Source organism: Dipodomys merriami, unplaced genomic scaffold (assembly GCF_024711535.1).
Source record: "Dipodomys merriami isolate MVZ:Mamm:240054 unplaced genomic scaffold, mDipMer1.0.p SCAF_22, whole genome shotgun sequence".
NCBI classification, from domain to species: Eukaryota; Metazoa; Chordata; class Mammalia; order Rodentia; family Heteromyidae; genus Dipodomys; species Dipodomys merriami.
In genome coordinates, this window is record NW_027203604.1 from 22,929,181 (window position 1) to 22,950,455 (window position 21,275).

The 21,275-nt window shown below is 40.7% G+C and overlaps 1 protein-coding gene and 1 pseudogene across 1 annotated transcript in view; one reads left to right on the forward strand and one right to left on the reverse strand.

The window, feature by feature from the left end:
- On the forward strand, window positions 1-558 carry LOC138834632 (chromobox protein homolog 1 pseudogene; annotated as a pseudogene).
- Window positions 559-9,621: 9,063 nt separating this feature from the next.
- The window catches only part of Fbp2 (fructose-bisphosphatase 2), a 30,991-nt gene continuing 19,337 nt past the window's right edge, over window positions 9,622-21,275 (reverse strand). Inside the window, exons 5-7 of the mRNA XM_070033696.1 lie at window positions 18,075-18,212; window positions 13,476-13,595; window positions 9,622-9,982 (exon numbers count right to left, since the gene is read on the reverse strand). Coding sequence (XP_069889797.1) covers window positions 9,788-9,982; window positions 13,476-13,595; window positions 18,075-18,212 — 453 coding nt within the window. The 3' untranslated portion in view covers window positions 9,622-9,787. The remainder of the gene's footprint in view (window positions 9,983-13,475; window positions 13,596-18,074; window positions 18,213-21,275) is intronic.

Here is a 21,275-nt window from a genome sequence, read left to right on the forward strand (position 1 = left end):
ATGGGAAAAAAGCAAAACAAGAAGAAAGTGGAGGAGGTCCTAGAAGAGGAAGAAGAGGAATATGTGGTGGAAAAAGTTCTTGACCGTCGAGTTGTAAAGGGCAACGTAGAATACCTTCTACAGTGGAAGGGTTTCTCAGATGAGGACAATACATGGGAGCCAGAAGAGAACCTGGATTGTCCCGACCTCATTGCTGAGTTTCTACAGTCACAGAAAACAGCACGTGAGACAGACAAATCAGAGGGAGGCAAGTGTAAAGCTGATTCTGATTCTGAAGATAAGGGAGAGGAAAGCAAACCTAAGAAGAAGAAAGAAGAGTCAGAAAAGCCTCAAGGCTTTGCCCGGGATTTGGAGCCAGAGCAGATTATTGGAGCTTCAGACTCCAGCGGAGAGCTCATGTTCCTGATGAAATGGAAAAACTCTGATGAGGCTGATCTAGTCCCTGCCAAGGAAGCTAATGTCAAGTGCCCACAGGTTGTCATATCCTTCTATGGGGAAAAGTTGACGTGGCATTCCTACCCCTCAGAGGATGATGACAAAAAAGACAACAAGAATTAACTCTCCAGAGTAGCAGCCCCTGTCACCTCTGACTGTGGGCTTGAAATGGGGAGGATGGAGTTCTACTTATCTTGACACCATAAGGTGGCTTGAAAAGATGTCCTTTGAAGAGCCAGTATCGTTTCGATGCCCTGCAGCAGCCCAAGTGCTTTAAAGCTGTTCCATGCTATATAGTTTGCACACCCATCCCAGTGGAGGGGGAAGGGTTAAGTGTTTCAAGGCAACCCACTCTGCATTTTGCTGAGAACGGCAAAGGGCCTTCTATGAAGGACAGGACTTGCAGAAGTGGGTGTGTGGGAGAGCAAAAAGATCCTGTTGATCTTCAAAGAGCATCTCACAACCCACAGCCTTCTTCCCAATAGTGTTAACTGCACTTTTACAGCGTAGCATGTGTGCTGTTTTGGCTATTACTAGTGTATTATTTGGGATTGTGAGGGGTGGGCTGGGAGATGAAGATAGGATCATTTTGATTTAAATTTGGGGCTTGATTGGGGAAATGGTGAAACAATGGAAAGAAGAACACCTAATGATTTAGTTCCATGTTCAGAATATTTTACCTTTTCAAAAAAATAACATAAGCACCATAAATAGGGACTGTGAGAGACTGCTGAAAAGCTGTAAATGAGATGATCCCTTGAGGGCTGGGAAGGTGGCTCAGTGGTAGAGCGTTTGCCTTGCATGCAAGAGGCCCTGGGTTCGATTCCTCAGCACCACATAAGCAAAAAGCAAAAAGCCGCAAGTGGCGCTGTGGCTCAAGTGGTAGAGTGCTAGCCTTGAGCTGAAGAGCTGAGGGACAGCGCCCAGGCCCAGAGTTCAGGCCCATGACAGGACCCCCCCCCCAAAAAAAAGAGATGTTCCCTGACTCAGCTTCATGCTGCCTATGAGGCTAAGCCAGTTCCTAAATTACACTTGGGGAGAAGGCAACAAATTGAGGAGGGGAATCCTTTATTGGAGAGTATACACAGGCAGACCATTCTGTCCTCTTTGAGGTGCTAAATCTTGAAATTAGAAAAGGATCCCTTTTTTTTTTCTTCCAATTATGTTTTCAATTTGTCCACTTAAGTCACTGGCTTGAATTGTTTGGGGAGGGCTGAGGGAGTGTAGGAGATAGAAGAGTCTCGTGCTCTTACGGTAAAGCCTTGTGATCTTTTTTTTTTTTTTGATCTTTGAACTCTGAGACCATTAGTGTCAGGTTCAGTCCCAGCACAAATTTCATTGAGTCACTCCAAGGGTTAATTATTCCAAAAGCTCTGATCTCAGGAGATTAACCTTTCATACTAGAAGTATACTCAAAAAGTATAAAAATAAAAAAGAACAAAACAATTGTAAGATTTAACAGCTACCCAAAACTATCCCTTTGTCCTTTTTTTTGTTTTTTGTTTTTTTTCCCCTGAGACAAGGACTTGATATATAGCTTAGGCTGGCCTTGAACTCTCAATCCTCCTGCCTCAGCCTTCCAAATGCTGGGATTATAGGCATATACCACCATGTCCGGCTAAAATTGCTCTATGGATTCTTGACATTAATACCTACATCTGGGGCTGGGAAGGTGGCTCAGTGGTAGAGCACTTGCCTTGTATGCCTGAGGCCCTGAGTTCGATTCCTCAGTACCACATAAGCAAAAAGAAAAGAGCCAGAAGTGGCGCTGTGGCTCAAGTGGCAGAACGCTAGCCTTGAGCTGAAGTGCTGAGGGACAGCGCCCAGGCCCAGAGTTCAGGCCCCACGACCAGACCCCCCACCCCCCCCCAAAAAAAACCTACATCTACATTGTAAAATCTTTTTAGGCATGTGTTAGACATCTGTGAAATTTTTAACTGTACACTTCATACAGTACTGTCAGTTTTTGTCTTAATAAAACTATGGATTTATTTTTAAAAAAGAAAGAAAAAATGAAGCTGGGTTACTATATTGCCTCAATACTGCCTTCTCACATGCATGCCCAGTGATTTAACTCAAAAGATTTAGAGCCAATTACTAGAGCATGCCTCCAATTACTAGTGGAAACTTCCCAGAGATATTACAGTTAAGGATGGACAGGGTCCTAGAGGATTTCTCTTCTTCTTTTCTCATATTCTCAGATCTCAGCCTCCTGAGTAGCTAGGATTACAGGTGTGAGCTATCAACACTCAGCTCCTGGTGGATTTCTGAGCCTTGTCTTTGGGTTCTCAAGGAATGAGGACAAACTCCTGAATTTGAAGCTGGACTACAGGAGTGATGCTATGACATTGGGAAAGATAGGTAAGAGAAACATAAAATAAAGATTCTACAGGCTAAAGAAGCACATAACTCCATCATCCAAGCATTTTGAAAAACCGTGTTTTACCAGGCCAGGTAGTTCACACCTGTAATCCTAGATGGACAGGAGGCAGAGATTAGCTGTGTGAGATGCACCAGGCAAAAAGTGAGACCATATATGAACAATAAGGACACTGGCTGTGTGGTGCAAGTAGAGTACCTTCTTACCAAGAGTAAGAAGTATACTTAACAGCTCAAGGCTCTGATTTTAACACCAGTAACACCTAAATAAAACCAAATCAAACAAAAGGCCAGTACAGCAAAAAGGTATGGGGGACATTGCTCAAGAGGAAGGGTACTTCCATAGGAAGCATAGCACCCTGAATTCAAAACCCCTGGATCACCAAAAGAAAGTCATGTTGCCACTCAATGAGATTTAACACAAAACTTAGTGAACCAATTCCATAATCCTTGATGAGGACATGAGATGGGCAGTTAGGATCTCAGCACTGAATGCTTCCAGCAGTTTCTGTCCACACCCATCTAAACTGAATCATATGCTATGCATCATTCTCCATATAATAGGTGTTTAAATTTCAAACTCCTTGGCATGAATAGCAAACATTGCATCTTGAATGAAATTTTATAGTCTTTGTAATAATACTAGCTAGTGTGAGGTCAGGTTTGGTGGTTTCCTGATTCTACTGCAGGTAGAAACAGATTTGATGCAAGTAGACCTTAAGTGACACCTACCTTGATCCTGTGGTCAGCAGTAGGGCAGACACAGTTCTCACCTGGCTGAATGGGTGTTACTGGGAGAGAGGTAGCCAGAGAGGACTTCCAGGAAGAAGGGAAGCATCTACAAGAACAGCCAATTAATGAAAAAAGAAGCGAGGATCTTAGCAGAAATCAGAGGTCAGTACCCTGATACAGGGATGTCATTGGAGACCTTGTGGAAATGTTTGAATCAAGGTGTTGAGCGATGAGGTAAGTTCTTAGGTCTTGAGAAAACTGAGGGAGAGTACAGTCATGATTGTTCTGACATCTCATACTGTCAAAGTCCCTGGAAACCCAGAAGCTTGAAGAAAAGATTTTTTTCCCTTATCTTTTTCTAACAACCTTATAGATTTTTATATCTTTAATAATTCTATAGTCTATTTGAAATACTTTTTTGGGAGGGTCTATCTATTTTTTTGCCCCAAAGGACTAGCTGAAATCTTAACACTGGTCATTCTTTTCCTGTTAATTAGAAACAAAATAATTTCTTAATTCTTAAAGACTCTGTTAAGAAAAGGTCAAACGTTTAAGAATCACATGGGTATCTCAATAGATGCAGAAAAAGCATTTGACAAGATCCAACACCCCTTTATAATGAAGGCTCTGAAAAAAACTAGGAATCCATGGAACATTCCTCAATACAATGAAGGCTATATATGTCAAACCTACAGCCAGTATTATACTTAATGGCGAAAAGTTAAAGCCTTTTCCTCTACATTCAGGAATGAGACAAGGATGTCCACTCTCTCCACTTCTCTTCAATCTAGTATTAGAATGCCTAGCTACAGCAATAAGACAAGATGCAGACATAATGGGGATCCAACTAAGGAAGGATGAAGTAAAACTCTCCCTCTTTTCAGATGACATGATCTTGTATTTAACGAACCCCATGGACTCCACTCCCAAGATACTTGAGGTGATTGGAAACTTTAGCAAAGTAGCAGGGTACAAAACTAACCCTTTACTGTAATGCCAATAATGAGAAGAGCACAGCCGAAATTAGAAAAGCAAGCCTTTTTGTAATAGCCCCACAAAAAATAAAATACTTAGGAGTTAACAAAAGAAGTGAAGGACCTGTATGATGAAAACTTTAAAAACCTGAAAAAGGAAATTAAAGGAGAACGAAGCAAGTTGAAAAACCTCCCATGTTCCTGGATTGGGAGGATCAACATCATGAAAATGGCAATACTGCCAAAGGCTATCTACAAATTCAGTGTGATAGCTATCAACATTCCAACCTCATTCTTCAAAGAAATAGAAGAGGCAATCCAAAAATTCATATGGAACAATAAAAGACCCCTAATAGCAAAAATAATCCTTAGTAGAAGAACAGTGCTAGAGAAATATCAATTCCAAACTTCAAACTCTACTACAAAGCCATAGAAATCAAAACAGGTTTGTATGGCACAGGAACAGACCTGAGGACCAATAGAATAGGACTGAAGACCCAGAAATGAACCCACAAACCTATAGCCACCTAATCTTTGACAAGGGAGCTAAAGAAATAGAATGGAAGAAAGACAGCCTCTTCAGTAAATGGTGCTGGCAAAATTGGTTAATCACTTTTAGAAAGTTAAAGCTAGATCCTTACATATCACCTTGTACCAGAATTAACTCCAAATGGATCAAAGACCTTGGAGTCAAAGCAGACACTCTAAAAACACTACAGGATGGAATAAGAGAAACCCTAGGTCTCCTTGGCACAGGCCGAAATTTTCTTAAAAGAGACCCAGAAACACAACAAATCAAAGAAAGGTTGGACAAATGGGACTGCATGAAATTGCAGAGCTTCTGCATGGCAAAGGACTTAGCTAGCAAGATCAATAGAAAGCTCACATATTGGGAGAAGATCTTCACTAGCCATATAATGGACAAGGGTCTCATATCTAAAATATACCTGGAACTCAAAAAATTAAACCCCCCAACAACAAATTATCAAAGAAACAACTGCCCAATAAATAAGTGGGCTAAAGACTTAAAGAGAAACTTCTCTGAAGAGGCAAGAAAGATGGCCAATAGACACATGAAGAAACACTCAACTTCCCTAGCCATAAAAGAAATGCAAATCAAAACAACATAGAGATATCACCTCACTCCAGAAGCAAGCACTCTAATAACAACAGATGCTGGAGGGGATGTAACAGAAGGGAACCTTACTGCATTGTTGGTGGGAGTGTAAACTTGTTCAACCATTTTGGAAAGCAGTATGGAGGTTCCTCAAAAGACTCCACATAGAGCTCCCCTATGACCCAGCAATCCCACTTTTGGGCATTCACCCAAATGATCACAAACAAGACCATACGAAAGCTATCAGCACAACTATTGCAGTATTATTTACCAGAGCTAAGATATGGAACCAACCCAGATGCCCCTAAGCAGATGAATGGAATTCTATGCCTCTGTCAGAAAAAATGGCATTGCCTCTTTTGTTAGGAAATGGAAAGTCTTGGGAAAAATTGTATTAAGTGAAGTAAGCCAGGCCCAAAGAAACATAGGTCCCATGGTTTCCCTTGTTTGCAGTGACTGGTACATGTCTAGGAGAAGCAGAGTCGGTCAAAAGCTGTGTACATACGGCCATATAAGATAATGTTAAGCAAAATGTACCACCAAGACAGGTACACAAGAGGTTTTCATTTGTTTGTTTTTCTTTCTTGCTAGTGTTTTTAGTATACTTACAATACACTATATGATTCTTTTGTTTCTATTGTAAGTTCTTCCATGGTATAACCCCTGTTTTCACTGGATTTGATGCTGGTGCTCTGCACCTTGTATATATATTTTTGTAATTTGAGGAGGGGAAGGGGTATTGCAGAACACTTAAATGAGGATGCAGGCTGACCCATTGTGACTACGAGATGTACAGGACACTAAATTGAAAACAAACTGTACAATGCTGGGGGCGGGCAGAAGAGTTGGGGAGGTAGAGAGGGGAGTGATGGTAAAGGGAAAATAAAGGAGGAGGTAACAATGCTCGCTATGAAATGTACTCATTACCTTACTCATGTAACTGTAACCCCTCTGTACAACATTTTTTACAATGAAAAAAAAGGAAAAAAAAAGAAAAGGTCAAAAGCTATGTACATATGACCATATAAGATGATATTAAGTGAAATGAACCCCAAGATAGGGACACAAGAGTTTTTTACTTTCTTTGTATTGTTTTTTAATGTATTTATAATGTACTATGTGATTCTTTTGTTTCTTTAGTATGTTCTTCCCCCACAGTATAATCCCTGTTTTCACTGTATTTGATTCTGGTGCCCTGTATCTTGTATATATATTCATCTAATTTGGGGAGGGGAAGGGAAATAACAAAATGCTTAAATAAGGATACAGGTTTGTAACAATGAGATGTACAAGACACTATGTTGAAAATGAACTTTACAACTTCGGGGGGGGGGGTTGGGGGTGGGAGGAGTTCGGGAGGTAGGGAGAGAAGGGATGGTGGGGGAAAAACAAAGGAGGAAGTAACAATGTTCATTAGGAAATGTACTCATTACCTTACTCATGTAACTGTAACCCCTCTGTACATATTTTTACAATTAAAAAACATATTTTAAAAGAAGAAAAAAATGACTCAAAATGGCCCTGTGGCTCTTCTGATCACTACTGAAGTCCATCTCCCCAAAATACAATTATAGACCACCTCCTCCATGAATGTCCTCATGATCCCCAAGTAGAAAGCCAAACATGTACAGGGCACTGCAGGAATTCTTCAACACAAAGAGATCATTGGGTTCCTCCTGAAAAGACACAACCATTTAACATAGGCAGCTATTCAGCAGGAGTAAGAAACCAAGAAGAAAGATTTCTCAGAGTCCTCAGGTCTTTCAAGACTGCCCATGAAAGCACAAATCACTGGAAATTTTCATCAATGTTCTCACATTTGTGTGTGTGTGTGTGTGTGTGTGTGTGTGTGTGTGTGTGTGTGTGTGTGTGTGTGTGTGTGTGTGTGCGCGCGCACAAGTGCCAATCCTGGGGCTTGAACTCAGGGCCTGGGTACTGTCCCTGAGCTAGCACTCTACCACTTTGAGCCGCAGCTCCACTTCCAGTTTTTGAGTGCTTAATTGGAGATAAGAGTCTCACAGGGACTTTTCTGCTCTGGCCAGCTTCAAACATTATCCTCAAATCTCAGATCTCAGCCTCCCGGGTAGCTAGGATTACAGGCGTAAGCCACCAGCACCTTACATGTTCTCACATGTTTTAATGAGCCTGTAAGAATGAAATGGAAAGTTCATTCTCTCATCTTGAATTTGATGTGTAGAGTCCTGAATCTTAGCTTTAAGAACATATAAGAATTGCATTTATTACATTCAGCAAAACAGTATATATCATGATTGCAAGTGCCTGTTTCAACTTTGCTTCCAGTAAGTCTCCTTGTGCTGCAAACTCACCAAATCCAGATATTTAAAAGGTATTTTATTTTTTATTTTTTTGAGGGGGTCCAATCGTGGGCCTGAACTCTGGGCCTGGGTGCTGTCCCTCAGCTCTTCAGCTCAAGGCTAGCACTTTACCACTTGAGCCACAGCGCCACTTCCGGCTTTTTTTTCTTTTTGCTTATGTGGTGCTGAGGAATCGAACCCAGGGCCTCATGCTTGCAAGGCAAGTGCTCTATCACTGAGCCATCTTCCCAGCCCCTTAAAAGGTATTTTAAAATGAACATTTTTAGTGTGAATATTTATAAGTCTAATAAAGGATTAAGATTAAACTATTAAGATAATAGCCAGGTGCTAACTATTGTAATCTTAGCTACTCAATTATTTCTTAATAATTCAATATCAGTATTTTTCTTCAAGGTCCATTTACACATAGATTAATTCTTGCTAAAACAAGAATTGTTTCAGATATCTTGACATAATTTGGGCAAGTGTAGAGCCTCAAAAGAGATTAAAGTAGTCCCCCCCCAAAAAAATAAATTGCAAGAGTTAAAATATATAAACATTAATTTTTAAATATTTACTCCATTTAATGTCTGGCTTTGCCAACAAGTGATCACATTTTCTATTCAAACAAAATTAATTTGGTCATTCAAATTAATCTAAACAACAACAAAAAGACTCTGCCGGGTACTAGCAGCTCATGCCTATAATCCTAGCTATTCAGGAGGCTGAGATCTGAAGAACATAGCTCAAAGCCAGTCCAGGAAGGAAAATTCATGGGACTCTTATCTCAAGCTAGCCATCAAATGCCAGAAGTAGGGGTGTGGCTCAAGTAGTGGAGGGCTAGAAAAGCTAAAAAACAGCATCCAGACCCTGACCTCAAGTCTGGGTATCCACTCACATACAGGAAAAAAAGAGAAAGAAAGAGAAAGAAAGGAAAAAAAGAAAGAAAGAAAGGAAGAAAGAAAGAAAGAAAGAAAGAAAGAAGGAAGGAAGGAAGGAAGGAAGGAAGGAAAGAAGGAAAGAAAGAAAGTGAAAGAGAGAGAGGGAGAGAAGGAGGGAAGGAGGGAGGAAGGGAGGAGGAAGGAGGGAAGTGAGGGAGGAAGGACAGAGAGGGGGAGGGAAGAAAGAGAGGGGGAGGGAGGGAGGGAAGGGAAGGAAGGGCTTTATGATTTTTTTTTTTTTTTGTGGATCTTGGGGCTTGAACTCTGGGCTTAGGCACTATCCCTCAGCTCTTCAGCTCAAGGTGAGCACTCTACTGCTTGAGCCACAGCGCCACTTCCGGTTTTCTAGTGGTTTATTGGAGATAAGAGTCTCACGGACTTTCCTGCCCTAGCTGGCTTTGAACCTTGATCCTCAGAATCCAGCCTCCTGAGTGTGAGCGTGAGCAGCTGACACCCAGCCTTTATGAAATTTCTAACTGAAGACTTACCCAAAATAAGACCAAAAACTCTTCTGAAGAAACTAAGTCACTTATACATACACACACACAAAGAAGGAAAATAACCTCTATAGAATAAGAAATTAAATTCAAATATCAAGCCAATCGGGACAAATTCTAAAAGATCTATGTGCTTTTAGTCCTCAAGTGGTAGCTCTTGATATGTCTTGGTGGACTCAGAATGACTATTTTGCATATTTGCCACTCTTCATAACAGAAGACAAGTCAAAGTTGTTATTTTCACATGTGAGCTTTTATTTTCAGCCCTTTCCATCTGTCCTTAACAATTGTTACTGTTCTCCTCTGAATTTGATTTGCCTTCTGTTTCCTCATCTTCACCATCTATCTCCATGTCTCTTTCACTTGGACAAAGAGAAAAGGCTTATGGTCAAACCGCCTACTTGCCAGTCTGGTTTTTCTGGACACAGGTGAGATATTCTTGTACATCATCTGGGGACCCCAGAATGAGGGGCACCCGTTGGTGAATACTCTCAGGCTTTACGTCCAATACGGGCTGGGTGCCTGTGGTTGCCACACCTCCTGCCTGCTCAATGATATAGGCCACAGGATTGCACTCATAGAGGAGCCGGAGCTGTGGAGAAACAGCCAGGTGACAAAGTTTTGAAAGCAGTCAAACACCCCAAGGTATACAACTAAAGCTTAAGGAGGAATCTCTGCATTTTCTGAGTCTGAGTAGCTGCCTGAGCTTTCAGCTCTACAGGAGGCTGGATGCTTCACTGCTACTCATCAAATACCTTCAGAGACATCTTTGGTCAGGTGGATAACAGATGATCTGTTTTGTAACCTTTGGGCTTGATTTTAGGATATTAGACTTAGATATGTATTTCTTGTTGCTTCAGCAATGAGAGTAACTTGTTGTTTATCTAGTCAGAAAGATTACCTTCCTTCCTTCCTTCCTTCCTTCCTTCCTTCCTTCCTTCCTTCCTTCCTTCCTTCCTTCCTTCCTTCTTTCCTTCCTTCCTTCCTTCCTTCCTTCCTTCCTTCCTTCCTTCCTTCCTTCCTTCCTTCCTTCCTTCTTTCCTTCTTTACTTCCTTCCTTTCTTCTCTTTTTTCCCCTAAACCCAGACTCTAACTCAGTATCTGGCACTTTCATTCATCGGCTGCTGCTCTACCATCTAAGCCATGCCTGCAATCCCCATGAAAGACTATACGTAAGGCCTTATTGCTAGTAAAATGTCAATCTTGAGTGATCTGTAAGGTCACTTTGAGAGTGCTAGATAATCACAGTGTCTGGGATGATGTGATCTCAAGTATAACTTAGCCAAAGAGTTTGGCGGTATTTAAATGGTCTTTACTTTTGGCCCCCCAAACTAAGATAAATCCCATTTGGTTGTACCCCCCCAAGAACATCCCCTTTTATAGCAGTTAACACTAGTCTGTATAACATCTGCCTTTCTTCCTATACTGCCTTCCCTTGAGAACAAGGAGTTTGTCTGCCATGAATAGTTGTTACAGTATCTCCAAACCTAGAGTGTCTTATAAAATAAAGTGTCTGAAGAGGACATTAGATTCTTGAACAGGAGTTCTCAGCTGAGGTCTCAGAAACAAGAGTTTAAGAAGCCTTCATCTCACTTGCCACACTCTACATAAGGATCCAGGGCTGAACCTGTTCAGAGGAAGTGTCCTATAATATATCCGGAGGCTATATGAGAACTTGCAGCTCCCTGCCTTGTGTCTAAAAGCACATGTTGAACTGCACTGAATGAGGTCAAACAGAATGACATCCTTTGGGGTCCAAATCTGTAACTACACTGTGACATCCCCACCCCAGCCACTGGACACTCACCCACCCATCACATTAGATTCAGAGTGACATTCCTGCTGTATCCCAACTCAATGTCATAATCTCTTCTCCATTTTTCTTACCATTCAGGCAAAATGTGGTTTCCAAAATCAGCTCATTTCCTATAATTAGTTTACAGGAAGACTTTAACACAGCCTGTTCATTTTCATTCTATTTGGGGGGAGATCAAACCCAGGGATGAGCCCTACATCATTCTTTTCTTCAAGTCCATGTTGAGGATATGTCTAAGCACTTTGGAAAAATAATCACACCATGCTGATATTATAATTATGATTTATTTCAAGGAGAGGAACAAAATGTCTTTGGTCCACGTAGATCCACACATTCCATAAATAATAGGTTAAGACACCAGGGATCATTTCCTATTCTTTCAGCCGAACCCTATAAAATGCCTTTACCCTAGACTGCCAACCTTCAGAGTAGTGGGCTCCTGGCAAGATGTAGAAAAGCTCCAGTGCATGTGGGCACACTTGCTTAGGCAAAGATTATTCCTGGTCACCCAGAGCAATGTCAGTGAATGCTACATGGTTCTGGACAGTCTGATTGGAGAGACCTTTATGTTAGTAGCATTTCCCTCCCTGTTACCTTTTCCCTTCAGACTTCAGGGCAGGAGAAAATTGTCTACTGATTCAGATGATTAAAAAAGAAAGCTCCATATGGTCTCATAATGAACTTGTTTTGGAACCAAAATAACATTTTTCAATGATCTCAAATGTTCCACTTGGTCTCATAGAAAAAGGACTTCATGGCCTATAGGCCATATGATCTACTCTATTTTTTCTGGCAATTAAAATTTCCCACAGCTATACAGTTATAAGTTCATACGGGAGAGGATAATGTATACACACACACACACACACACACACACACAGATGTTAGAGACCAAAAGAGCTGAAATCTAGGGATCAAGAATCTTCAGTATGGATAATGATTATTATTCAATCAATACAGAGCTATATATGGAATTTTTATAGAACATGCTTGTGTAATTTTATGTGGATAATTTCTAACTCATTATTAATCAGTTTAATGATAGTAATATTTTATTAATTATAGTAATAATTATTAGTGGTTATAATAATCATTGTTTTTATCTTCTACCTGTTGGAACTGATTGTATAGTAAGAATATTTCTTTTTTTTTTTTTTTTGTTCAGTCGTGGGGCTTGAACTCTGGGCTTGGGCGCTGTCCTTGTGCTCTTCAGCGCTCTACCACTTGAGCCACAGCGCCACTTCCAGTGAGAATATTTCTATTTACAAACTTTCAATCTTTTACTTTTACCTGATCCTACTTAATACTCCACTGTACTTTTCTTTCCTCAGTATCTCTTATGCAGACTTCTCTGGGATTCTCAGTTCAGTAAGCTAATTAATATACATGAGGTAAATGCTCTTGCAAAAAGAAATGCCTTATATATCAACCTTGATATTACAATCTTTTCTCCAGTCTCCAGTGCTCTGCCAGATTTCTTACTTTGGCTTTGAATCTGCCACCATTCTGATATCTGGAAATGCTATGACCAACCTAAATCATACACACACACACACATACACACATCGCCTGTTGTTGGTGTAACTATGGAAAATTCAAGCCTTCATTTGATTTGACTACACATCTATGTGAGTAAAATTCAAATACATCTGCATGATGTATTTAGATCACAACCAGATGGATTTGGATCACAAGATTCCCACTGGGTATTTTAGTTTTGCATCATATGCAAATAGATATACCAGAAGCTTTCCTTTCAGAACTAGTGAAGGAGTTCTATGGGAGAGTGTTTATTCTAGAGCTTAGGCTCTCTCTAGAGGATTTTTGACACCTCTGAAGCCTTCAAACAGTTCATGTAAAGCGCACATTCATGCGCATGCTCTCTGGGAAGTGGGTTGATATATTTTTACTAGGTTATTCAAGCAGGCAATGATCTCAAATCAATTGATGGTGCTGCTAAATGTTAGGCACAGCCTGTGGAAGGCAGGAATGAGTAAAAGTTACTCATAGTGAATGACAAGGATGAGACTAAAGTGAGAGAAAGCCAGTACGAGTCACCAGTCACAAGCATGGCTGATACGCTTCTCCTTCGCCAAATTTCCCCTCTCCCCCACAACCTCAAAACATACTAATGGGAAAAAGACTTTGTTTCTCTTCCCCTGAGCATTCACAAACACACGTCAAGGATGATAGCCAAATAACGGACATGGAGAAGAACTCCTGCTGGATCACTGACCAGAAAACCATCTAGTAGACACAGGAAAATTACCTTTCCCTTAGGACTCTTCTGGTTGGCTGGGTACATGAAGATCCCTCCATAGACCAGGGTGCGGTGCACATCAGCCACCATAGAGCCCACATACCTGGCCCCATAAGGGGCACTGCCATCCTAGAGGGGGGAAAAGCAAAGAGTCAATGGTACCATTTCTGCGTTCACAAAGCCCAGTTTGTGGGCCTCTGAATACTTGGACATCTAGCCTCTCTCCATGAGCTTCTAAAAGCATTATATAATTGAGAATTTCATTCATTGAGGTGATTGAACTTGTTAAATGTAGTAATACTTAAAGACAGAGATAGCATTTTGCATCAATCTTAACAGCAGTTAGTGAAGAAGAGAAAAGAGGGGAGGGAAGGAAATAAGATTGGTTGAGAGAGAAGGAAAGAGGGGGAGGAGGAAGGAAAAAGTGAAAGGAGAAAGGGGCAGAGAGGAAGGGAAGAAGAAAGAAAAGAGAGAAGGGAAAGAAGAGAAGAGAAAAGGGGGTTAGAGGCGTGGCTCAGGTGGTAAAGTACCAGCCAATGAGAGAAAGCATCAGATACAAAGTTTGAGTCCTGGGTCTCAGACAAAAAGAGAAAGAGAAAAGGGGGGGAGGGGAATAAAGAAGAGAAAGATAGGAAAAAGAAGGCTAGAATGAAGGGAGGTGGAGAAGAGGAAAGGGGAGCAGAGCAGTATAGTCAGCCCTCTACAACCACAGGGTTCCATATCAAAAGATCCAATAACTATAGATCAAAACATTTAAAAAATTACATCTACACAGAATGCATTCAGACATTTTTCTTGCCAGTACTGTCTAAACAATATAGTATTACATATAATGTATGTGTATGTTATATCCACAGGATTCTTGTTGTATTAGGAAGTATAAGTAATCTAACGATTACTTAAAGAATGTGGAAGAGATCTGGGAATGTCACTTATAGTAGTAGAGTGCTTGCCTAACATGCAAGAAGCCCTAGGTTCTGCTCCTCAGTACCACATAAACAGAAAAAGTCAGAAGTGGTGCTGTGACTCAAAGTAGTAGAGTGCTAACCTTGATCAAAAAGAAGCTCAGGGATAGTACCCAGGCCCTTAGTTCAAACTCCAGGACTGGCAAAAGGAAAACAAAAAGAATGTGGAAGAACGGCCCAGTACCAGTGGCTCATGCCTATAATCCTAGCTACTCAGTGGGCTGAGGTCTGAGGATCACAATTCAAAGCCAGCCAGGGCAGGAAAATCCAATTTGTCCACAGAAAGCCAAGCACTAGCCTTGAGTAGAAAAAAGTTAAGGGACAGATCTCAGACCCTGAGTTCAAGCCTCAGTATAATTGCTCCCCTCTCCGCCCCCACATACACACATAAGAATGTAGGAGGATGTGGGCTGTTAGTATTAGGTCATTTTAATGAGGAGTTGAGCAACAGAAGACTCTGGTGTTCAAGGTATGACTACATATTCAACCAGAGTGTTCTGGCAGCTCCTATTTGGCTCATTGATTCATGGTGCTCCAAGTTTTCTAAGAATCAGCATTCTTGAGACATCAATGACAACTTTTACACTTCCTGCAAGCAATCTTCATCCACCAGGGGAAAAAAAACTAGACACTGTGAAAGAATTCAAAGAAGTATGACAGTATTTTTTTAAACCTCTGCTTCTCTAGTCACATGTAATCAAATGAATATTTGTTCAAAGAGAAATAAATCAATGGTCATGATTTTTCTCCAAGAACTGCAAAAGCAGGCAAAAGCCCATTCGGTGACTCACCTATGACTCCCTTGTCTAACCCAATAATTCTCTCACAGTGTAAAAAAGGCAACCGATTTCACAGGACCTTCCAATATTTCACATTCTCACAGAGCCTAGAACTAGCTCAGCATCTAATACATGAGTGCTGACAAACTAAAACAAATTTTCAAATAAGAACTTTGGCAAAAAGAGGCTTTATGGGCTTTGAAGACTTGCACACAAGTCTGACTTGCTCAGCTACAGAAACTATGAAACAATAGCTGTTATTTTAAGCCTCCAAATTTGGGGGCACTCTTTTATGCATCAATAGCTCATATACTTGAACAGTTCTTCTGCTAGCAATATTTTCTAAATATAAGCAAAAAATTTTATCAGAAACATAATATTTAAAATACAACTGGGTGTCAGTGGTTCACGCCTGTGATCCTAGCTACCCAGGAGGCTGAGATGTGAGGGTTGTGGTTCAAAGCCAACCTGGCCAGGAAACTCCATGAGACTCTTATCTCCAATAAACCATGCAGAAAACCAGAAGTGGCGCTGTGGCTCAAGTGGTAGTGTGCTCACCTTTAGCTGAAGAGCTGAGGGATAGCGCCCAGGCCCGGAGTTCAAGCCCCATAACCACCACCAACAACAACAACAAAAATACAGTCACTGGCAATACTAACATTATAAACTTCAAATTTTAGAACTTTCACCTGCGTTCACCCTTCAGCAATGAACAAAGACTTTGAACCAAACATTGCTTCACTGTATTTCTTTTGCTTGTCTTCTAGCTGATCTGATGAATCCCTCAGGGACTTCTTTGGGTCTAGTTCTTCTGAGACAATGTTTATTCTCTGAATTCCTGTAGTCTTCATCCTGCTATCTAGCTTTCTGATATGGTCACTCATTGATAGCAAACACAAACACACACCATGTGTTGAGTCAGCTTCTCCACTTGCTAGCGCCAGGATCCTGCACAAATTGCTCAACTCCTCTGCTTCTTGGATTTAGTAGTAAGATGAGAGTACTGATATCTCACAGAACTTCCAAGAGAACTAAATGAGCTACTCTACTTAGCACAGGATCTGATGCAAACTAAAGACAAGGATGAATGGCAGACATCCTTTGTTAAATCAACCTGTAATTAGACAAAATGCTTTGGAGGAGGAAGGTGTCTTCCTAGTCCTCATGTCCACTTCCATTGCCATCCCAAATGAAGTCTTGAGAAGCCATTTGTGTGGTGTGGGGCTCTAGCCTGGAGCTATAGTTAACTGACAAAGGAAGGTCTCCAACCACTAGGGGCAACAATTGAATTTAAGAAAAATACTCCTGAAAATACTGTTTTGTGGTCAGAAAGAACTGGAACAGAGGAGACTGACAGTAGGCCAATTATGTGGCTCTGGGCCCTCCAAATGAAAGAAAAAGAAGGGACATTTGAAAGCAGGCAGAGGAACAAAGGAAGCGGCAATAAAGACAGTATAATGAATAGTGTGGGGTTCCTGTCCTAAAGTTCTTATAATACTCAAAAGGGAGTTTTAAACTCCCTTTTTGTTTAGATGAGTTTGCATTGGCCTTTGTGACTATAATAAAAGATTCCTCAGAGTAAAATAGAAAGTTCTTTTTAAAAAAATCTCCTCTTTCAAAAACAAAGGAGGAGGTAACAATGCTAGATAGGAAATGTACTCATTACCTTACTCATGTAACTGTAACCCCTCTCTACACTATTTTTACAATAAAAAATTTATTTTAAAAAATCTTCTCTCTCCCCCAGTCAGAAGAATCCTCTTCTATAGATATAACATCAGGTGAGCCCTCTCCTCTGTAAAAGAAAAACACCTGCAGTTTTGTAAAAATTAAAATGTCCCAGGCACTGGTGGCTCATGCCTGAAATCCTAGCTACTCAAGAATCTGAAATCTGAGGATTATGGTTCAAAGCTAGCCTGGGCAAAAAAGTCCCTGAGATTCTTATATCTTCTTTACCACCAAAAAGCCAGAAGTGGAGCTGTGGCTTAAGTGATAGAGTGCCAGTCTTGAGCAAAAATGCTAAAGAACAACACTTAGACCCTAAGATCAAGCCCCAGTATTGACACACAAAAAATATTTTAAATGTTACTATAAAACCAGGTTAATCATGAGGAAACACCAGACAAACCTAGACTAAGACATACTGGAGGATTCCAAGGTAGAATGCTTCCAGACCATCAAGGTTACAAGAAGAAAAAAGAAGAAGAAGAAATTATCACAGAGACGGGAAATCTGCTCATGAGACTCCATGTGGTATACTACAGGTATAATAACCTGAGTGGCTTTCTCTCAAGAAGCCCACACTTGCACTAAGGGTGAAATTCCATTGTGTGATAAGACTTCCTCCTGATTTCTTACTTTTATCTTATCTCTGAGTTCTCTTCCTCATGGTGGCAAACCTGGAAACACTGGGTATATGTCTCAATCTGGTCTATCTTAAAGATCTTCTCAGCCTTCACCACTGCCAACTATTGTACAAGTCACACTTGTGCAGAATACCAGTTACAACAAGATGAAAGCCACATGTTCTGTTTGACTAAAATGAACCTATGCTTGATTTAAGGAATGCACTTTCATTTCACTTTATTTTTTTTACTGTCTTCATTCTAAATGTGTAGATTAATTTTAAGAACTGGTGAAATGTCCAGGAAACTAGCTGTCAAAGGCAATTTCAAGACTGTGGGTAGAAATCATTAACACATCATAAAATACACACAAATGTCACTTATTACTACCAGGCTCATAGAAACTAGAAACGTAAATAACAGAACTAAACTTTCCCACAAGAACGCAAAGCTTCTACCAAATAGGAGTCTACAGAGATACCATTCTCCCTGTTACTGGTCTAGGATTTCTTCACTTACCTCAGGGAATTTCTTCTTCTGCACATATTCAGTGGTGGCAGCATCAAAATACTTGGCATAGCCCTCATTGAGGCTGTAAATCTTTCCTTTTTTCTTAATCTTAACATCTTTTTCCACCAGCACAAATTCACCAAGAGCCTAAAAGAGATGATGAGAGATTTCAGGAAAGAGAGGTTCCAGAAAACAAAAGCCAACAGCACAACCCATAATAGTCAAAGGATGATGCGAGAAGAATCCAGGGCTTTCCAGTGGTCACCCTGGAGCTTGCCCTGTTGTGAGTCATAGAAAAGAATTGCTATAATATCAAGTCTTCATATTGAGTCAAGTGTACTAGAAGTAAATAATTCAAGGGGGAAAGACCATGGTCCCTTTTTTACCCTCCCAATGTCAACTCATACAAAAAAAAAAAGGATGGGGTGTACCTCAAGTGATAATGTGCCAGCCAGCCTAACAAACGCAAAGCCCTGAGTTCAAACTTTAGTACTACCAAAGTGAGTACAAAGAGATTGCATACATACATACATACATACATACATACATACATACATACATACATACATACATACATGAGATACATAGCTGTATTTATGTGTAAAATAATCTAGCAAATTTTTATTCCCAGTTGAATGTTTTCAGGAAGATTTGTACCTTCAATATTGAGAGAAAGAGTGCTAGAAAATGTCAGATTGCTGACAGTAATAGCTTAAAGGAAAGGCATGCCAGAGGAGGATGCCAGCAAAAATATAGACAGACAGTGGCTAGTGAACATCAGAATTACTGAGCAAGGAAAGAATTTGGCAAAATAAAAGAAAGAGCTTGGCTAAATCAAATGGAAACAAACCACCCCATGGGCAGGTGAAAGAGACCCAGGTGACCATTATAGTGCTGATGATTCCTTTCATTTTATTCTTTCTCCCTCCAATCATGTTTCTGGCAATAGCTAGACGCACCAGCTATAGAGTGAATAAAACATCTATGTGGAGATAATCCAGCAAAAAGGCAGAAACAACAACAGACTGGTGTCTGTATCCCTCATGATGCACCTATGCTCGACCAAAGTTTGGACCTGAGTGCCTTGCCCCATGTGAAGAACCCAGCTAGATGGGCAGCTAAAAGTTCCATGTACCAGCTGGGAATGGTGGCTCATGCCTACAATCCTAGCTACTCAGAAGGCTGAGATCTGAGGTTTTCAATTCAAAGCTAACTGGGGCCAGAAATTCTGTGAGACTCTTACCTCTAATTAAGCATCAAAGAATCCAAAGTGGAGCTGTGGCTCAAGTGGTAGAGTACTAGCCTTGAGCTAAGAAAAAGAAAAGTTCAGGGATAGGGATAGGACCACGGTCCTGAGTTCAAGCCCAAGGACTGGCATTAAATAAATAGATAGATGGATGGTTGGATAGATAGATATATGGATAGATGATAGATAGATAGATAAGAATGTACTTATTTACAGATGTACTCTTTAAAGTAACCAATGTCCAATCATTTCCAATCATTTCAGTTAAGTAGCTTCACTCGTTTTAGGATGTGAACCTGTGTGTGTGTGTGTGTGTGTGTGTGTGTGTGTGTGCGCACACGCGCACGTGCAAGCACATGCACATGCCAGTAGTGGGCTTGAACTCTTGGCATCGCACTTTCATTTGGATTTTTTGCTTGAGGCTGGACTTCTACCACTTGAGCCACACCTCCACTTCTGGCTTTTTGCTAACTATTTGGACATAAGAGTCTCATAGACATACAGAACTCAAAAAAGAGAATATAGACAGCTAAAAGCATTCAAAGAAGTCACAAAAGTTAAATGAAATAATTAAGTCAATGCAAGATATGTAAAAGGAACTCAATAAAGATACAGAAATTCTGAGGAAAACACTGAAGTCCTAGACATGAAACACATAGTAGAAGCCGAACACTGATGGCTCACACCTGAAATCCTAGCTACTCAGGAGTCTGGGATCTGAAAATTGCTGTTAAAAGCCAGCCCAGGCAGGAAAGTCCATACTTCTCTTATCTACAATCAGCTACTAAAATCAGAAGTGGAGTTGTTTCTCAAGTGGTAAGAGTGCTACCTAGAGCATAAAAACTCAGGGACAGGGGCTGGGAAGGTGGCACAGTGGTAGAGCGCTTGCCTTGCATGCATGAGGCCCTGGGTTCAATTCCTCAGCACCTCATAAGCAGAAAAAGCTGGAAGTGGTGCTGTGGCTCAAGTGGTAGAATGCTAGCCTTGAGCAGAAGAGCTGAAGGACAACATCCAGGCCCAGAGTTCAGGCCCCATGACCAACCAAAAAAAAAAAAAACTCAGGGACAGTGCCCAGGTCCTGAGTTCAATCCCAGGACCAGAACAAAAGAAAAGAAAAGAGAAGCCGGGCACTGGTGGCTCATGCCTGTAATCCTAGCTACTCAGGAGGCTGAGATCTGAGGATCTCGGTTCAAAGCCAGCCCGGGCAGGAAAGTCCGTGAGACTCTTATCTCCAATAAACCACTAGAAAACCGGAAGTTGCGCTGTGGCTCAAGCAGTAGAGCGCTTGCCTTCAGCTGAAAAGTGCAGGGACAGTGCCCAGTCCCAGAGTTCAAGCCCCACAACCTACCAAAAAAAAAAAAAAGAAGAAGAAGAAGAAAGAAAGAAAAGAGAAAAAGAAATACAGTGGAAAGCTTCTCTAGGAGGGCAGATAAAGTGAAAGACAGCATTTCAGGGTTTGAGGACAAAATAGAGATGGTAGAAAATATATATGAAAAGAGAAAAAATTTTCAAAGAAGCAAAAAGAACTTGAAAGGAGACCAAACTTAGGAATCATAGTACACAAACAGAAGAGAAGAGGTGCTAGCTAAAGACATACGCAACATATTCAATGACATAATAGAAAAAAAAAAAAGCCAAAACTTCCTACATCTTGAAAAAGAGAAGCCTATCTGGATAAGTAGACTTTGAAAATACATTGTAGTAGACAAAAAAAGAACTACTTCATGACATATTGTAGATAAAACACTGAGTATATAGAACAAGGAAAGAATATTGAAATCTGTAGGAGATTTGGCTTTTCTCTCTGTTCCTTGCAGTACTATGCAAAATAGCCAAGCTATGGAAGTAAACTGACACAGAAAAGGATCTTGGTCTAATGGATTTATATGCAGAAAGTTTATATCTGAAAAGTTACTGGGTTCCATACTAGTGTGTGTGTGTGTGTGTGTGTGTGTGTGTGTGTG